Raw genomic sequence first — 18,394 nt, 5'->3', positions numbered from 1 at the left:
CGTAGTGCTGCCCAAGACGATTGTGATTGGTTTAAAGAAATGCCAATAAACCAGAGCACGCTTTTCTCCCATTCTGGAATGCTGTGTGGACTTGCCAGACCCTCCTCCGCAGTGCTGTGGAGGAAGGTCACTCACTTCACTAAGTGATAAATGATGTTCTACTTACTATTAATTAAGGTTCCACCTCGGTGCTTCTATTCCTAGATCTCAATGCACAGCTTTTGACACTAGTGATCATTGTACACTCCTTAACCAACTACAAGATTAATATGGCATCTCTGGCCTTGCTCTCACGTGGATAAAATCAGTGTGATCCCTATAATAATCGACTACCATTAACTACTATCAAATTATTCTGATGTGAAATATGGAGTACCTCATGGTGTTCTTGACCCTCTGCTTTTCTCTTTTTATATTTCACCTATAAGCAATCATGGAATAAATTCCCACTGATACGCTGATGATAATTAGCTTGTTTCATCCAGACTTGTCTTGTCATCAGGCCGTTGTTTTAGTTTCCCTTCATTGGCTTTCTATCCATGTCAGATCAGACTGGCTTCTATGTATGCCCCTTCATACTTGTCTGATCTCCTCAAAAAAATTATATTTCATCCCGTGCTCTCAGCTCTCAGAATACAGGGCTCCTGTCTGTCCCCAGAGTTGAAAATAAGTCAGCAGGATACAGGGCCTTTTCCTATCATGCCCCCTTGTTCTCTGGAATAACCTCTCTGCTGACATGAGACAGTTTAACTCTGTTGAGGCATTTCAATCCAAAACTAAAACTCTTAATTGTCCATAATGTCATTTTACAATTTTGGTCTATTCTGTAAACACGACATCTACTGCATGTTTGTCTGTCCCAGAAGAAGGATCCCTCCTCTGTTGCGCTTCTTGAGGTTTCTTCCATTTATTTTTTCTATTCAAGTTTTTTTGGGGAGTTTTTTTCTGAATCAAGGGTCTAAGGACAAAGAGTATCGTATGATGTACAGATTGTAAAGCAAATTTGTGATTTGTAATATTGTACCATATAAATAAAATAGACTTGACTACATGCATTGTACAAAAAAATCTGAATTAACCAATATAATTAGATGTATCTATTCTCATATGTGCAATGTATATGTGCATGTCCTCAAATTTTCATTTTGGTAGCATTTGAGGTGTCAGTGAAGTTAGCAATCGTTCTATGAGCTGCACACTCTGCTTATCCATATTATGCAGGCCTACCCTCATTTTAGACTGCTTTCTCTTCTGCCTTTGCTTTATTTTCTTACTACCACCTGATCTTTAATATGAGTGGACAGGTAATTAAAGGAGAATTCCGGTCAATTTCAACACGTAGCTCTGTTTGTAAATTTGGATTGCTGTCAGTAGCGAGAAAAACGAAAACAATCGGTGTTGCCTACACCGTGTTATCCTCCTGTTGTCCCTAAGCACTCATCTCGCTGTCTCAACACCGGAACTAAACGGAGCTGAATTATCCCAACTTTTATGCATTTCTTTCACGTCTACTGCAGTCAGATTCACTGTGTTCACTCTGAAGGAATCACTTCACATGGGTAGGCACTTGTAATCACATTTTGAACATGTTAAGAGGCTAAAAGCACATTTAAAACTTGCCTGGTTTCAGTCTCCTGGGTGCTAACGCTAGCAGGAGGATAACACGGTGTAGGCAACACCGATTGTTTTCGTTTTTCTCGCTACTGACAGCACTCAAAATTTACAACAGAGCTACATGTTGAAATCGACCGGAATTCTCCTTTAATGTTGTTTACAATAAAAACCTTTCCATTGATTTAACAAGATTTAGCTTAACATAGGACTAATAAATCGGAGTAAAAATAAAAAAATCCACATGTTCCATATTATGTAACATACTGTAGAGGAGAATTACTTTGGTCATAAAGCATCATCGTGTGCACTGAGTAATCTATTAAAAACCTTAACTTGGGTGCTGACGATATCCGGCTCAGTCATTTCTGAGAAATTATCCCTTGTTCCCTGGATACCAGCCCTGGGACAGACTGTCACTTTTACACTCCGCTTCAAACACGTGGACACACTTATTTACGCATGATGGCTTATACATGGCAAAGGTGGACAGACATGAATGCACTTACTGAAATGCACAAAAATTTGTTTCTGTTTTTTTCTCTCTCTCTCTCTCTGACATGCATGCACACACACACAGAGACATACAATCACTCACACCCCTCCCTGCTCCGTCAGCTCAACTGACAGCAGTAATGAGTTTCTTCTCTGTGTAAGCCAACTGGCACCCACTCAAGGGAATTTTTCAGGCTGAATTGCAGCCATTAATCACAATTGCGGGTAACACAGTGCCATGAGATGCGTTTGTGGGGGGTAATAGGACTACAACGTAGGAAAGGAGGAGCTTGCGATTGTGACAAAGTCAGAGGGAGTGGACTGATGACAAAGGAATAAGAAAGACCATAAAAAAGCACAATAGTGCTTCATAAACAAAATAAAAATGTTTGGATTGGTAAATCATATCCCTCTTGTTGAGGGCAAGCCTGGGGTTTGGCTCATAATGGGCTAAATGGAAGATAAAAATAGGAAGTATCAAAACCCCAGATGTCCTATTCTTTAAATATGAGCTCAATTATTGGGAGGAGAGATGCTGTGACATCAATCATGATCAACAAGATAGGTTGGACATTCTTCTGCCAACCACCGCATGCCTTTAGGAACTTCTAGCAACTGCACAGACACACATTCATGTACATGTAAACAGAGAAAGAAATGAAAACAGAAAAACTGAATCATTCCTACAGTGACAGCAACCTTTTAAGAGCATGGAGCATTTATGTTAATGACAAAGAGAGCAGCAGCCATTAATGTATGGAGAACTGGCATCACCTTGCTTTGTGACGTGAAGATTGCCACCACTACATCCTCTTGTTAAGACAGCTCTTTTCTTTTTACTGCCTTTTCCCTCCCTTTCACTCTATTCAGGCTGCCAGCTGACTGCAGTCACCAGGGATATTACTGTCCCTTGCTGATTTTAGGAACCCAGCTGCCCACTCACCTCCAAACTGGCTAATCCCAATGGATTCATGTTAAAATGCAGTCAGTAATCCCTAGCTCTTCTTGTCTCACATGTGAGCCTCCTCTGCCACGCCTAATGCATGGAGCCTAGTTCACACCAATTCAGCAGGAAGAATAACCACAGAGGAAGAGATGCAGAAGAGGAGAAAAAGGAAAGGCAAGTGCAGGCACTGTCATAACTACTTAGTGTTACGAGACAGTGGGTGAGAAATGAAAGCCCTTTGTCTCTGCCTCTACCTAGTGTGTGTGAGCAAACAAAGACACTGTATTTGTTACGATGGCATATCTTTTCTATCAGATAATGAATTAAAATTTTCAGCACTTGAGTAACCAAAGAGCCGCTCTGGATTTACATAAATTGAGAGAAAACATTTTTTCTATGGAAAAAGAAAGGCCCTACAAAGACAACGCCTACTGTATAGCTTATTTCATTGTTCAAAATCCTTTAAATAAAATTCCTGTCAATTAATTAGGATTATCAGTTAGTGATGGATTGGACTGACTAATTGTAGTTCCAATCAGCTCCAAACATAAATTTTTGGTTACCTCTTTACTACTGTTGGGTCTGAAAGTATGCACAGATTACCTTTGGCCTGCGACTAACGATTATTCTCATTGTCAATTATTTTGTTGATTTATCTTTTTGTTTATAAATGTCAGAAAGTGACATTCAAATTACTTGATTTGTTCAATCTACTGTCCCAAAACCAAAAGATATTCAGTTTCCTGTTGTATAAGGCAAAGAATAGTAGCACATCCTTACATTGGAACCAGGAAATAGTTAGGCATTTTTGCATAAAAAATTACTCAAACTATTCATCAAATATTAAAATATTAACCCACTAATTCTCTGTGAAACAACTATCTTTTTAGTTAGTCCACCTGTTCTGGTTTTTAACATTTGAAGGAGCCGAGTACAATACATCAGTTCATGTTTTTTTTGTTTTTTTCCACTGACACTAAATTACTATTTTTACCATGCAATATTGTGATACAGTATGTTACATAGTAATTTACCTGACTAAAAGTCAACACCCGGTGTTTCTATAGTAAGCACTCACACATGAATGCTTCTGCACTCTGCTTTTAAATATGATGTAAAATAATATAAACACAGAGGTTGACAAAGAACACACAAGCACCCTGTAGTGCTAGCTCTCTCTGACTGTCATGCTATCCTCTTCGTCCATTCCCTGCAGGGGATGGGAGGAGCTCTACCAAAGGCTGTCAGACATAAGCACATATCACTGGGCTCTCCCAACCTGCCATCAGCCAGCTAACCCTCTAAAACTGTCTTCCCACTCACAAATAATGCCTATGCTGGAAAATGGAGAGGGCTATTACACTACTAGCATCATGTTTCATCTTTTCACGTCGAGGCAATGAAATGGTCCGCCTTACGACTTACTAACACACGACATAAACCACTTCTGTAAAGAAAAAAAAAACTGAGATACATTCATAAATATGATTAAAGACTGCAGTTAGACGGTGATACAAAATCTTTATGTGATTATAAAATAAACACATTTTGTCCACTGAGCAGCTACTGAAAGCATATCTTACGATGGATCCTAAAATTGCTACTACATCACTTGAGGTGGGAATTAAATGACATGTTTCAATGATGTTTTCAAGGAGGCCTCAGTAACATGTCTATGTGTTAAGGGAATGCCCACACTACACATTAGTTACTATTTTTTACCAGCTGCAGGTCTAGGTATGTACAGTCACTGACCATGAGCCTGTGCATGAGTGTGCACATGTCAGTGCATTTATTTGATGTTAAGCATAGGTAATGTGCCCGTTACAGTGAGAAATTACGAGTGTGGGGTCAGGGGAGCAGTTTTCCAGCATGTTCTAACGGCAGAGGCGTGCTTCTTTAAGTTAAGCGAGCCGGCCGCTGTTGCTTTGCATCCTGCTGCCTGTCGAAAGCTGCCCTTGAAACAAACCTGCCGGGGTCAGGATGTCACGGCACAGCATCAGAATGGAATGTTCCTTCCTGGTTCAAGGTCCAGCCTCCAGAGCCAGAGGGGCCCAGAGATCATTTGAGACCACCGACACATGCTCCATCTATTTTACTCCCCACCTCTCTCCACTTTCATCTACCCTGGCATTGGTGGACACTTATTTTTGCTGTGGCCTACTTGCTCTGCCACTCTAATCACTCAAATGAATGCTGCCTAGTCACTTCTACATCATGATTGCATTAAGTCCACCATCAAAGAAAACTCAAATGAAGTGATTGTTGTATAATGCTGTATCGCACAGTACTTTTCGAAACAATGCACATGGTTCAAGTTATTTTTTATTATCAACGAATCTGATATTTAATTTATTGTCTAATCCAAGGTTTATCCTTTTTGCTCAATAAATACTGATTACAATATGCTAAAGCCCTAGATGACGCCTTCAAATGTCTTTCTTTTTCAACCAACAATTCCAAAAACTTAGATAATCAGTTTACTAAGACATATTGTAAATTGACAACACCGAATGTTCTAATAATTTGTAATAATAAATGGAAATATAAGCCTCTTAATCATTAGATTCCCAAAAGTGATACATGGTAACAAAACTACAGACATTGCAGGTAACAGGTTGTCAGGAAGAAATTGGCCATCTCAATAATCTTTTATCGCTTGCCAGCAGTAACCTCTTCTAATTGGTTCCTGTGGAAATTATTTCATCCCTGGTGACCGACTGCACACACACTGGAGCCTGAGAGGCCTTTAACCCCAAAACACTTGGATGCTCTGTCCGTATGTGACAACTATGGAGAAATAAGAGTAAAGACTGTATTTTTTACTTTCAGTGACGATCCCAGTGAGTTCATGTTTTTAAAGTAAAACCCTTATTTTAGAATTTGATTGTGAAGACAATTACAATGCATGCACACACACATAACCTAAACCCATTCAATCATTTCCTCCCACAATCTCTCACAGTATCACTCGCCCTCCCTCATTATTCCCTGTACACGAATACCCATTAGCCCCCAATTGAAAGTTAAGAAAATAAGTTTTCCAACACGCCGATGCTGGACAAATAAAAGCTTCAATGCAGAACCTAAGTATTATTATTTTGTGAGGAAATAATTGAAAGCCAACATTCACTCAGTGAAGTGTTGTATGAAACACGCCTGAAAATAACAGGAGTAACAGAGGTCGACAACTACGTTTTTATATAGAACTGACTTTTATTCGCAGTGATTAACTATTAAGCTGTCTTGGAAAAACAGAAATCGTATGACAGAGACAGATAAATATCCTTTCTGAGTGAGTGAAAATGTGCTTATTGTGCTCTTGTTCTTCCAGGCTGCTGCGTTGCTTGTTTGGATAAGGGCAGGGTTAGAGCTGCAATGCTGTGGCAGGTTTGGGCCACCTTATTTCACTGCCAAAGCCAAGGTCACTACCACTGCCCCGGGGCCAGCAGACAGGGGGATGGGTCCCCACTGGGGAATGAGCAGGAGGCTGAGTGGTGGAGGAGGGGAAACGTAATGGGAGGAGAATTAAAAAAGGGGAGGGGTATTCTGCCCTAGTGCACACAAAAAGGTCACCGTTTCCCAGATAAACCCCCCTCCCCGTCGTCCAGCTCCTCGTGACCTCTGAACCCTCTATTTCTGAGTCAATGCTGAAACAGAGGGAGAAGAAGGAGGAGGGAGGGTGCAAGGGGAAACACACCAACCCAGAGTCAGCAGTAACAAAAGGGGGCCTCAGCCACGGCTAGCTGAGTCGGTCAGGAGAACAAACTCTCAGGCCACCGTCACAAAGCAGAGCCACCAGAGGCTGCACATCTACGGCTGTCACGATCATGCATTTTGCAAGTTGACGCCTAATTGTCATAAAAATGATGGCAATTAACGATTTAATTGTCTTTTTCTGTTCATTTTATGCCACACAGCCGTGCTGCAGTGTACTTAACCACTTTACTGCTAATTTCTTCTCTAATCCGATTGCCAACACCTGTCTGCTCTGAGCACCTGTCTGCTCCACCGTCTCTCTCTCTCTCTCTCTCTCTCTCTCTCTCTCTCTCTCTCTCTCTCTCTCTCTCTCTACCATACACTCGCTACGCTCACACGCACTGACATTTTTCAACGACCCACGCTACTCTTTTATATGAATTATCTAATTAGAAAAGCTGAAACGAAGCAAAAACTCCAGCATAACTTTTCCTAGAGCTATTAAACACACTCATGCACCCATAGTGGAGAGTCTCTGCTATAAATATAAAAGAGTCGTTATCGGCACCTCTCTCTCATCAGCTTGCTTTGGAAAGCAGCAAATACCGTCTCATGTGAGCTGAAACAGAAGAACCTGCCCAACAGCAGCAAGATCAAGTTCTTTTCTTTCCCAACATTGGGACCTTGTGCTTATATTGACACTTTATTTACCCACAGGATGAATACGCACATTTGTAACATTGGCTTTAAATTCCCTTGATCGTGGAATCCAACGATTATACATAATGATCGCGGTCAGCTCAAATTATCGCAACAGGCCTGTGCGCATCTCTAAAGCCTCTGCCTGTTCCCAGCCACTCCACTGCCCTGCATTTCACAATTAACAATAAGTGCTGCTCTGCTCCGAGAGGTACCCCAACACACACACACAAACACACACACACACACACACACACACAGACTAGAGAGGGGAAAGGTGGCTGAGGCCCAGAGAAGAGCTGCTGCTGCCTGCCCATCACTGACTGGCCTTTGTCTCCCACTCTTCTGCTTATTTGCCACAACAGAAAGATTTCCTGATCCCTGCTTAAACAAAATGGAAAACTAGACTGAGGGGCCCTGTGTGTGTGTGTGTGTGTGTGTGTGTGTGTGTGTGTGTGTGAGAGAGAGGGGGAGATAACGTTATACTTAACACTATTATGTTTACTAGTTTACTATTATCTCTACTACTAATACCTCCACCTCTTGTCTGTCTTTGTCCTTATTACACATTTTCACACATGCTAAACAAAATGTCTGCCAAAGGGGAAGACAGGAAGAGGGAGTTTTGCTGTTTTTATTGGTGGATGGTGCAGACCCTGTAAAGGCTTTTAACTGCCCAATCTGGCCATAAAGCCTCTGTTAAGTGTAGTGAAGCGCGTTGACGGGGCAGTAGCGAGAGCTAGCCAAGCCTCTAGTGAAGCCTGGAATCACGGGAACACCAAAATACACACTCAATACACACCCACATACGTATCCTTGTGCCTCCCTCCTTAGGAGGACCCTCTTTTGCCTGACCTTAAGGGGGCTGTTCTCGATATTCAGATCATTAATATATATTTATCTTGTGTTGGACCCCAGGAAAAATAGTCTTCACTACGGTGACGACTAATGGGGATCCTTAATAAACAATAAACAATAATTAATATAGCAGTAAACAACTATTTTCTATGACAGAGGAGTAATGGCGTCCTGAGCAGAGAATTAAGTCACACTTCCTCTGTGTATGTTGTAATCCGAGTTTCTCTGTTCTTTGTTGTGATAGCCGGTTCGGCCGCTATATTAGTACCTTGTGCAACAGTAGCTGACGCCAATGGCAGTGACAAAGCGTTGGTATTTGACGAGTTGGGGAACGGTCTGTTAGAGCTGTGTGGAGACAATCCCAGGACTCAGACCACTTTTTTTCTGAACATCGAGTACAGCCCCTTTAAAGCTTTAGTGCGTAGTTTCTGTCTCCCCCATGAGGAATTCTAAGTAATGACAACAACACTGTCGGCACATCAACACAACGCAAGCCTTCCGTGTTCACACACCGCCACCACCCCCCCTTCCTCCACGCAGTTATTAATAGCCAAGGAGGACACAAAGGATTAAAAAAACACGATGGACTCTTCAGAAGAGGTAATTATCTTCACTCGAATTTCTGCGCGTGAAAGTCACCATACTGAGAAATACAGAGAGAGTTTTGTGGAGCTGATAGTCTTAATTAGCTTTGTATCAACTCATTTGGCGATGGCTTCGATGGCTGGAACCTAAACCTCATTCTCTTTTTGATGTCAACACATGATGGTTTAAACCAGGGGTCTTCAACGTTTTTTAAACCAAGGACCCCTTAACTGAAATAGACACGGATCAGGGACCCCCCTACTACATATATTGTATAAAATGAAGTTGCATATTAATCTGGTCCTATAATAACTTTTAGTGCAGCCTAAAGCATTTATAGATACATTTTATTGCATAGAATACTAAGCTATTCAAATAGCCTTAAAATTGTTGGCATTATTTTATAAATCATGTTTTAATTAGTGACTTCATTATTGGCCAGTAAGCCTATCATCAGTGGGGATTTATGTTTGCTAATAATATGTTGGAATCATCAAGACGTTTACATTTTGAAAATACTTTCAAAAATTAACAATAATTTGGAGGCCCCCCTGCAGTGACTCTGAGGACCCCCTAGGGGTCCTGGACCCCCCTGTTGAAGATCCCTGGTTTAAACCCTAAAATGGGACCTTAAAGAAGTGGGGACCAAGCGAAATACCACTTTTGTCTTCACTCTGCAGGGATGAAATACAAACACTCTTCCAAAGGGCCAGGAACTAAAGATGAGGAAAATACAGACATGCTGGCATAAAAGCACAGGATTCATCACTAACACATGCTCGTCACAAACAAAATGCTTAGTAAGTCCAAACCAAAACAAGTCAATGCAAGATTGCTGTGTATCGATTGTAAAGCCAGACTCATCCGGAGACTGACTCGCACGTCCAACCTTTGGCCCGGCCTCTGCTCTCTCTTTCACCTTTCACCTCTATTAATAAGGAATTTCTCCCATGAGCCTTAAAAGTAGGCAGAAGGAATGTTAGGCCCCCCTTTTCATTGGTTTATTTGAGAATAGCTAGGGTGGTCCAGAGACATCCGGAGACCAACATGCACACACACACACACACACACACACACACACACACACACACACACACACACACACATACACACACAAACATAAACACAAACACACACACCTTCAAACAAGTCAAACAAGTGCAATCCTAACATTGAATAACTTCAATAACAACTACAGTGAGACCTGATCTTAGTTGAAGGTGATCCTTGTGTAATGAACGGGTAAAGGCTAGATGTGTTGTGTACATTATACAATATGATGACCTGCTAGCATTGTTTGAACCTTTTTCAAAGTCAACAATGATTTTAATGAGAATTAAATAAAAAAATTAAAAAAGACATGATCTGAATGGTTTTGGTCTGGATGATCAGCTAAAGTGTACACAGCTGATAAGAGTAGCTGCTGGATATTAAATTAAATGTAGAATTAATTTAAGAATTATTAAACCAATTAAAAAAATACTGAAATCCAGGATTTTGATGATTGAAGGACCAACGTGAGAAAGTATTCTGATCTCTACACTCTTTTTTTCTTCTTTATGATTCTGTATGTCTAATATGTCAAAAATTAATTTGTAGGTGGTTTACAACTAAATGTAGCCCATCAACTTGTGTTTGTATGTTTGTGTGTGTATGCATTTGGTACATACCAACTACATAATGTACATGTGTTTATCATGTGCCTGTTTTCCTCTTGTGTAAAACGCACATTGCCACAAATCTTGATCAAAGTTAAAGCACTATATAACATGACATGAAATGTAACATGAGTCCTTTTGCTATTATATCACTCGAAGAAAGACATAAGTAGGACTAAAACCATGCCAAACATGAAGGCAGTAGGCCTGGAGGAATAAGCAAAATGCTATTTTGAGCAGTTCAATATTTCCATCACCCAGCTGTTTCACCACTCTTCAGTAGCCCTTCCTGTTTAGTGTCTTGATTCGCCGAGTGATGCGTTTACAGAGGCGGATATTTTTAGTGCATAAGGTTTCCCTGTTCTGCTTCACACAGCAGCTCATCCCTCATATTATGAGGCAGCTCCTCCCTAACAGAAGATTGTTACAGCTCTCCATGTATGTCTGTGCATGGCTGAAGTCCTGTCGGCATAGCTCAAGATTGATGCACACTAGCAACCATTGTGCTCTAGAGTTTTGTTGTATCAGCTATTCATTCCTGACATTTGGAGACAGACGACATTAAATAAATATAATTCTGCAAAGCAGGTTAGGGTGCATGGCCTTTTTGATTACAACCATGCAGCATGATCAATACTATAATAAAATATAAATAGTAGTTAATGTATCTAATACATATATGATTAGTAATTCATTAGTAAAGTGAAATCTATATATCTATCTATCTATAAAAAACTGAATTGGTTTGGAAATCTAACCAAAATTGTACATTGCATCTCATTGTTCCCCACCATATAAAGACATGCAGTAAACAAAGACAATAATGATTATTATAGGCAGTATGGGATCCCTTGGTGACGTGCCACTGCTTCAAGGTCAATGATGTGTCATCTTCAGACATAATAGAGATTCGCCCTGGCCCTTCCCCACAGGAGAGTTGGACGCTTAAGCATTTGTCAATGCAAATATCCAGAGTTGGCATTAGGGACGTTCAGTATTGCGGTTTATTCAGATCCCTGAGAAAGAAAACAACCCATCGAGGACAAACATCCTCTTAATAGGCATGGGGGGAGAGAGAGAGAGAGAGAAAATGAGACAGGCAGTTGTTTACTCTTGCCTTTGCTTAAATATAACCATGCAGAGTACCACAACCCACTTTGAAACCATTCTAAAAAGCTGATTGCTATTCTTAAACAAGTAATACAATCTTTAATCAACCTGAAATTGAGCATGCGTAATCAGGCAATGCGATCTGAGTATTTAGTCTGCAGGTGTACAGTAATAAACCAGTTTCTAGTGTAATTACACAGCAGAGGTCAGAGCTCTCATCCCATCAGCCCGCTTCATCAGTACAGAAAAAAGAAAGAAAAAAAAAGGAACCCTTTCTTCCTCAATCCTTCTGACTCACTGGTGGACAGATAGAGGGGCAATGACCACACAGCAGGAGGGAACACTGTGGTTTAACATCAGCCCACATACCTGCCCAAAGTCATAGGCCATCTATTACCATGAGATGTTTTTAAGACAGGAATTTCAAATGAGAGGAATGATATCAGCGAGAGGAATATGATGACTATTCAATATTTGCTATATATAAATAAAAAGGCAATACCATATGACTTTCCTCAAAAATTGTGATAAAGTTACTAATGCTCCAGCGTCAAAAATGCATTAGATCTTCTGCATGAACTGATGTTGATTTTGCAAGGATCAAAAGAAAACGCTAAGTCGCTTGATGTTTAAATGTCAAAAGAAGCGTATATGGCATTTAGTGTGCTAATCTATATGACAGAGAGATGACTTGCTTCGTGGCAAGCGAGCAGAGAAAAGCAAGGATAGGAGGGGGGTTTGGCAGACAAAGGGAGCTACAAGGAGATGTAGGGATAGCGCTTCAGCATTCACCCAGGCAGGAGGCCATGAAAGGGGTGGGGACAGGAAGGTCGGAGGGTGATGGAGAGCCACTGTCGACCCTCCAAACACATGCACACGTACAAACACTCTCACATAAGCTAACAGGAGCTCCCCATAAATCACTCTCGCTAACTGGTGTCTGATTCTGAATAGCAGCTAGTTGCAATCCATCCACGCAGCTTTTAAATTTAGCATGTTGCAACTTCTCATCTTCTGCCAGAGCTACACATGTACTTTCTACCGACATCACACTCAATTACATTTACACCCCTGAAAGGAGTTGAATTCGCAGAAATGAGAAGCATGGGTATAAACTGAGACACTTTTACAGGCATCCTGTGTCTGCTCCTATTTCATCCTTAACAGCCCCCTGGTTTTTTTTTTTTATTTTTTATTAAAGTCTCATTCAGTAGCCTACCATTATAGCGGCAGTTAAATTCACCATGACCATTTTGAAAATAAACAAGGTGCAAATGATCATCCAGCAGCCAAGGGCTCTGTATCTACACTCAAGTAGTCAATAAAATAAATAACTGCCCAGTTATTGCATTTTTTTATTTTTTTTGTTTTAACTCTCCTTGTGTGAGACTTTGCCTTTTCTCAGCACACTTCATTTTGTGTTTGCAAATCTTTTCGAATGGTCCCTGAGGTCAATTACAGTCTCCACATATGAATGGGACTGGGGGAAAAAAATACATTATTTCCTAACAAAGCTTCAACTCTTTCCAATTAATTCCAGACAAACAGACAAAAGCAAGTCATTTCAATTGATCCTAAAAGCTATTTTGTAACAGGGGGGCTTTTGTGGTGTGTTGCCTGGTGACACGGGTGTGCTTTGGGGGAGGGGCAGGAGCCCTGGCCAGGCCCACTGTACCAGGCTCGTCATTCATCCAAATAATGAAAGGCTTCCTGAACGCAACCTAATGAGGAGGTCCTAGAGAAACTGAGGCAAGAGAGGGAGACAGAGGGAGAAACCGACCATCAGAGAGATAACATTTAGGAGGAAAAAAAAAAGAGTTTCCTGGACCGACCGCCGATTTAGAGGGGCGACGGGGAGTCCGTCCTATACCAGCCCCCGACAGTGAGCTCCAACAAACGGTTGTCAAGCAAATAAAAAGTGAAATTAATGGAGGGAGGTAGTGTGGAGGGTAAGATGGAAGCTTTATCCACTGGGAGGGCTATAAAGAGGCTTCAGTAATCACACCACCCATTCCATCACAGTGGTACAAGTCAGAGCTCTGTTGTAAGAGGGACTATAACATGGCAAATTACCTCAAAAAACACAAAGAGAGCATCAAGATTAACAAACACTTGGAAAAGGAAAAGAAACAAACACTAGTCAGCGATCTTTGTAAGGATTGTAAGGAGCATTTACTGGTTTTGGGCCATTTTTCTTCATAAACAAAATGAAAACACTTTATCCTAAATTATTTATGCCCAGTACAGAAATCTGGTTGGCCAGGAGAGGATGAAATAGACCAGCAACTGTCCAAATCCATGTAGAATATAATTCACCTCAAAGATTAAGCTCCTTTCAGACCTTATATTAAAGACCTAAAACATATTAGTTTGACAAATTGAGGTTTGATCAACAGGGGAACACTTCTGCACTGAACCAGCGCCTGCAGGAACCTGGAGGCAGAGAAGTGGAAGAAGCTAGGCAATGAATGATTTTTCTGAATGTACAATACAGAAATCATCTATAAAGCCTTTCCAAGACCGCCTAACAGAAACACTGTAGGTAGGAAAAGCCAATTATGCTTAATAACTTATGAATGACAGAAATATGTGATTTTGCTCCATATGACACAACAGGGAAAGTACAAGATCCCGAGGTTAGACTGAAAGTCAACTACCACAACTAATGGTGCAATGAAAGCCTCATTAATTTGACTTCTGAAAGAAAGAGGCATTTTTGCTTACACTGTAAGACAATGCAAACTCAAAACATGATCAAATCCACAGTGAAATACAAAAATTCTCGTTTAATGGCAAATCGTCCAAAATACACAAGGTATTAGTAATGAATGATGAGTAACATGGGGACATTTACAATCACAAGTTCTTGCCAGTCCCTTTGAAGGGTCTCTGGAGGATTATTTTCACAGCGATGGCTTCTTGCTGCCTTGATGGAAGTGAGACTCTATTAGGGAGGAACAGACTATGATTATAGCAGAGCTTCTACTCATTCAGTGCCTCGCCTTCAAAGACTGCTCAATACAACCCAAAAGGTCAGGGGTCTTCAGTCCCTTCCCAATCAATACAAGACGGGAGGAAAAGCTGCAGGAGAGCAAAGCCTCGCCAAAATTTCCACAATGAATGATTTTGAACTTGAGCCACCAAGTCCGAGGTGGGTTCCAGGTCAGGTTCATTCAGCAAGATTAAATCTGTATTTACATCACAATTACTCAGAAATCCACGAGTGATGAAGGACTGCTCTACGCTTGCATAATTCTTAATTTTTCATGCTCATACGGTACTAAACACTTGAAAGATAAATTTGCTGAATTGAATATTAATTTGTGAGGCACAATTTGACATTACATTGCAACACCTTAAAATGATATTGATTATTTAATAATACGAGATTAATGTGGGACAGTGTTGCATGGTTTGTGAGACGACTCCACTGCATCACAACTCTGTATTTTACAAATTTCCACTTTTAGCAATGCAATCAACATATGCTCTGAATCTAAAAAATTAATGACACACTAGAATTACACTATTCTCACTGAAATATGCATTTTCCTTATAGAATAAACTAACTTGGACACTAGTTTATACTCGCTGAATTGTTTACAAAAAATTTAAATTGCACCTCAAAAGCATGTGTTAATCTATCTGGCAATCAAACTGATTCTCATTCAAACATTTCCATTGAACATTTAAATAAAAATAAAAAAACGAGCTAAAACTTCAAACGAATAGCATGCGAATGCTACCAGATATTGAAGCCATAAATAAGACACTGTACACTGCTGCAGTACATATCATCAGGGTCATTCTATTGTTTTCTCTGCACCCTGTTCAGGTGATGAACTCTGTGTCCATACATTTATTGATTTTCATTTTCCTTATGCTTTCTTATAGCTATACTAAAGTAATCCAGTGAAAATATAAATTAGGGGGACCCTACTGAAGAGTTTTACTAAAGCAGAATAAAAAATAAAATGTGATAAAATTGTGGCTACAATCTGACCTTTGAGAAGAAAGAACCTTTTGGGAGGCCTTAAAAGGTTGCATGTGTTTGACAGCGCCAGCCACTGAGCTGAAGGGACTTTTCCCTTCGGCCAGTGAGACATCCATGCTTCCCTCCCTATCCCGCTGAGTGGAAAAGCTGTATTTGCCACAACAGCACAGCAGTGTGCTGTCTACACACAGCCCAGGAATCAACAGGCTTCTGCGAGCCTTTGTCCATCTCTGTTTAAGAGAGTATATATAAGAGAGGCTTCAAAAAGTCCTAACTCAACACAGTGTGCAACAGTACAGTATCACTAAAGCTGCTGCAAAGTCTCAGCGTGTCCACAGAGGAATGTGCATATCCTTGATGCCTTTGATTTAAAGTAAGATGAGACACGCACTGTGTGTGTGAGAGAAAAGAGAAGAGAGGAGTACAGAGAGTCAGATTGACTATGATATGATGATGTAAATGAACCATGGCAACAACTTAATATTAAACTAGAGTGACTTCAAATAAGAGATTTGGTGGTCAAGCCAGAGAAGATTTATCTTGATGCCTCCCCCAGGCATCAAGATAAGAGCTTATTGCACTCTTACAAAGCAGCTTGGAGACTCTCAGCATGAGCACTTGTTAATGCTAAACTCAAAAGCTTGAATTTCTAAGCAGCACTGTAGATGAGCATCAGAAAGTTCATTACACTCAAAGAATGATATTCAAATGACTCCACACCCGTGGAAATTAAGTACATTTACAGCAGAGCAATACCCCGATGACTGGGACTGGACTGAAATGTGATTACGATATTTCAATTACATTGTTTTCATTTGTAGGGAACACAGATCACAACTTCATCAAACTTAATAAGTGGTTGTGGTTGCAGTTTCTGCCTGTGTCAAATCTGCATTGCTCAATCATGATTTCTTATTCTGACACTTGAAACTTGCCATACTGACAACACAACAATAATAAGATCATTTAAGATTAGAAATTCAGAATGTAAAGATAACAACACACACACACACACACACACACACACACACACACACACACACACACACACACACACAGGTTCAGTTGAGATATTTCCTTAAATGAGAGTTAGATGAGAGGATCAATAACCTCATGTGTGCACATTAAATATGAAATTGGAGCCAACAGTCTGCCTACCAGCATCTTTAAAGCTCACTAATTAACACATTATATCTTGTTTATTTAATCAGCACAAAAACAACGTCCATTGTGGTTTCACATGGGGGTTATGTGTTGGGACTATTTATTAGCTGGGTACAATTACTTCTTGAACTTGTTGTCACTATGAGGTTCCCAGGCAACCAGTGGAGAATCCATGTGGATTTTGTTACTTTTGGACAGTGCCAGGCTAGCTGTTTCCCTCGGTTTCCATTCTTTATGCTAAGCTAAGCCAACCGGGTACATATTGAACAGACAGATATAACAGAGTGGAATTGATCTTCTCACCTACTGTAAATCTCGGCAACAAAGCAAATAAGCGTATTTCCCAAAATGTTCCTTTAATTTGGTTTAGAGTGAATGCATGCAATCTAACTGAATGTAAAGAACTTAAAAAAAAAAAAAAAAAAAAAAAAAAGTTTGCCCCAGTAAACACATACATGCCTACAAGTGCATCACTATAAGACAAAAGAAGAGACTTACTGGCTGCCTGAATACGGGCCTTGCGGCTCACCACCAGCCCAAAGGAATTCTGGGCCATACACTCGTAGTCGCCCTCGTCAGATGAGCCATCAGATTTGGTCTTTTGGAAGTGAGCGACCAGGAATGAGCCATTGATGAAGGTGGTGTGATGCTGATCCTGAGTTAAAAGCAGGCCGTTGTGCCTCCACTGTGTCGTAATTGGGGGGATGCCGTTCACCTGGCAGTGGAGCATGAGGGGCTGCTCCTGTACAGCGATGATGTCACTGGGCTCCAGTGTGAAGGAGAGCTCCGCTTCACACATCACACCTAAAGAGACACACACAAATGATCATTATATAGTTGAGTGTGAAAGCTCATTCTTGACCTGTTAAACAGTAGTTTATCAAAACAATTCTAACTCCAGAGGCCAGATGCATAAAACAACTAAAACTGTGTGTACGCACAAAGACAGCATACACATTCTTTTCGTCATATCTATAGTGCCGCATATACGCCTGATTCTGTTTTATAAATCTCAATCATTGCGGAGCTGGGCGCACGTGCATGAGCTTCGTTTCCACTTGCACAGGTAGCCATAAATGGATGTAGAAAGACCCACAGACTTTTGCATAACAATACTCGTGGCTGCTCCACCACGACACGGTGGCTATTTGTAGCGTCCGTACCGCTAATTCATCACGTCTTTGCAAACTATCCTCCAATGTCAGAAGGATGATTAATGATTCATTCATAGCGCTCATGTTGAAACAGACTTATATAGTACTTCACAATGCAGGATCCAATTAAATGATCATTAGCAGGAAGATGATGGCTCAAATGTAGACTAAATAAAAAGAATGATGAAATTCATCACTCATAAATAATTTAAAATCATTTTTTGAAATGTGCCTTTGATTGACATTTAACAGAACACTGTGTATGTAGCCTGCAAATATAATAACACAAATTGGTGAAATTGGAAAACAACCTAAAAACATGTCTCAACTTATATTCAATCTCCTCCTCATCTCCCGCAGCTAAAACCGTGTGTATGGCTGATCTGAAGTGTGTGCGACATGTGCGCCTTCTCACCGCACA

The 18,394-nt window shown here is 40.6% G+C and overlaps 1 protein-coding gene across 2 annotated transcripts in view; it reads right to left on the bottom strand.

The window, feature by feature from the left end:
• Positions 1–18,394, bottom strand: part of igdcc3 (immunoglobulin superfamily, DCC subclass, member 3) — a 63,650-nt gene that overhangs the window by 37,479 nt on the left and 7,777 nt on the right. For both annotated transcript variants that reach the window (XM_028564040.1, XM_028563957.1), the window contains exon 2: positions 17,318–17,623. In XM_028564040.1, the coding sequence (XP_028419841.1) occupies positions 17,318–17,618 (301 nt within the window). In that variant the 5' untranslated portion in view covers positions 17,619–17,623. The remainder of the gene's footprint in view (positions 1–17,317; positions 17,624–18,394) is intronic.

Source organism: Perca flavescens, chromosome 1 (genome assembly GCF_004354835.1).
Source record: "Perca flavescens isolate YP-PL-M2 chromosome 1, PFLA_1.0, whole genome shotgun sequence".
NCBI classification, from domain to species: domain Eukaryota; kingdom Metazoa; phylum Chordata; class Actinopteri; order Perciformes; family Percidae; genus Perca; species Perca flavescens.
Note: the sequence above shows the minus strand (reverse complement) of the source record. Positions and strands in the feature narration are given on the sequence as shown.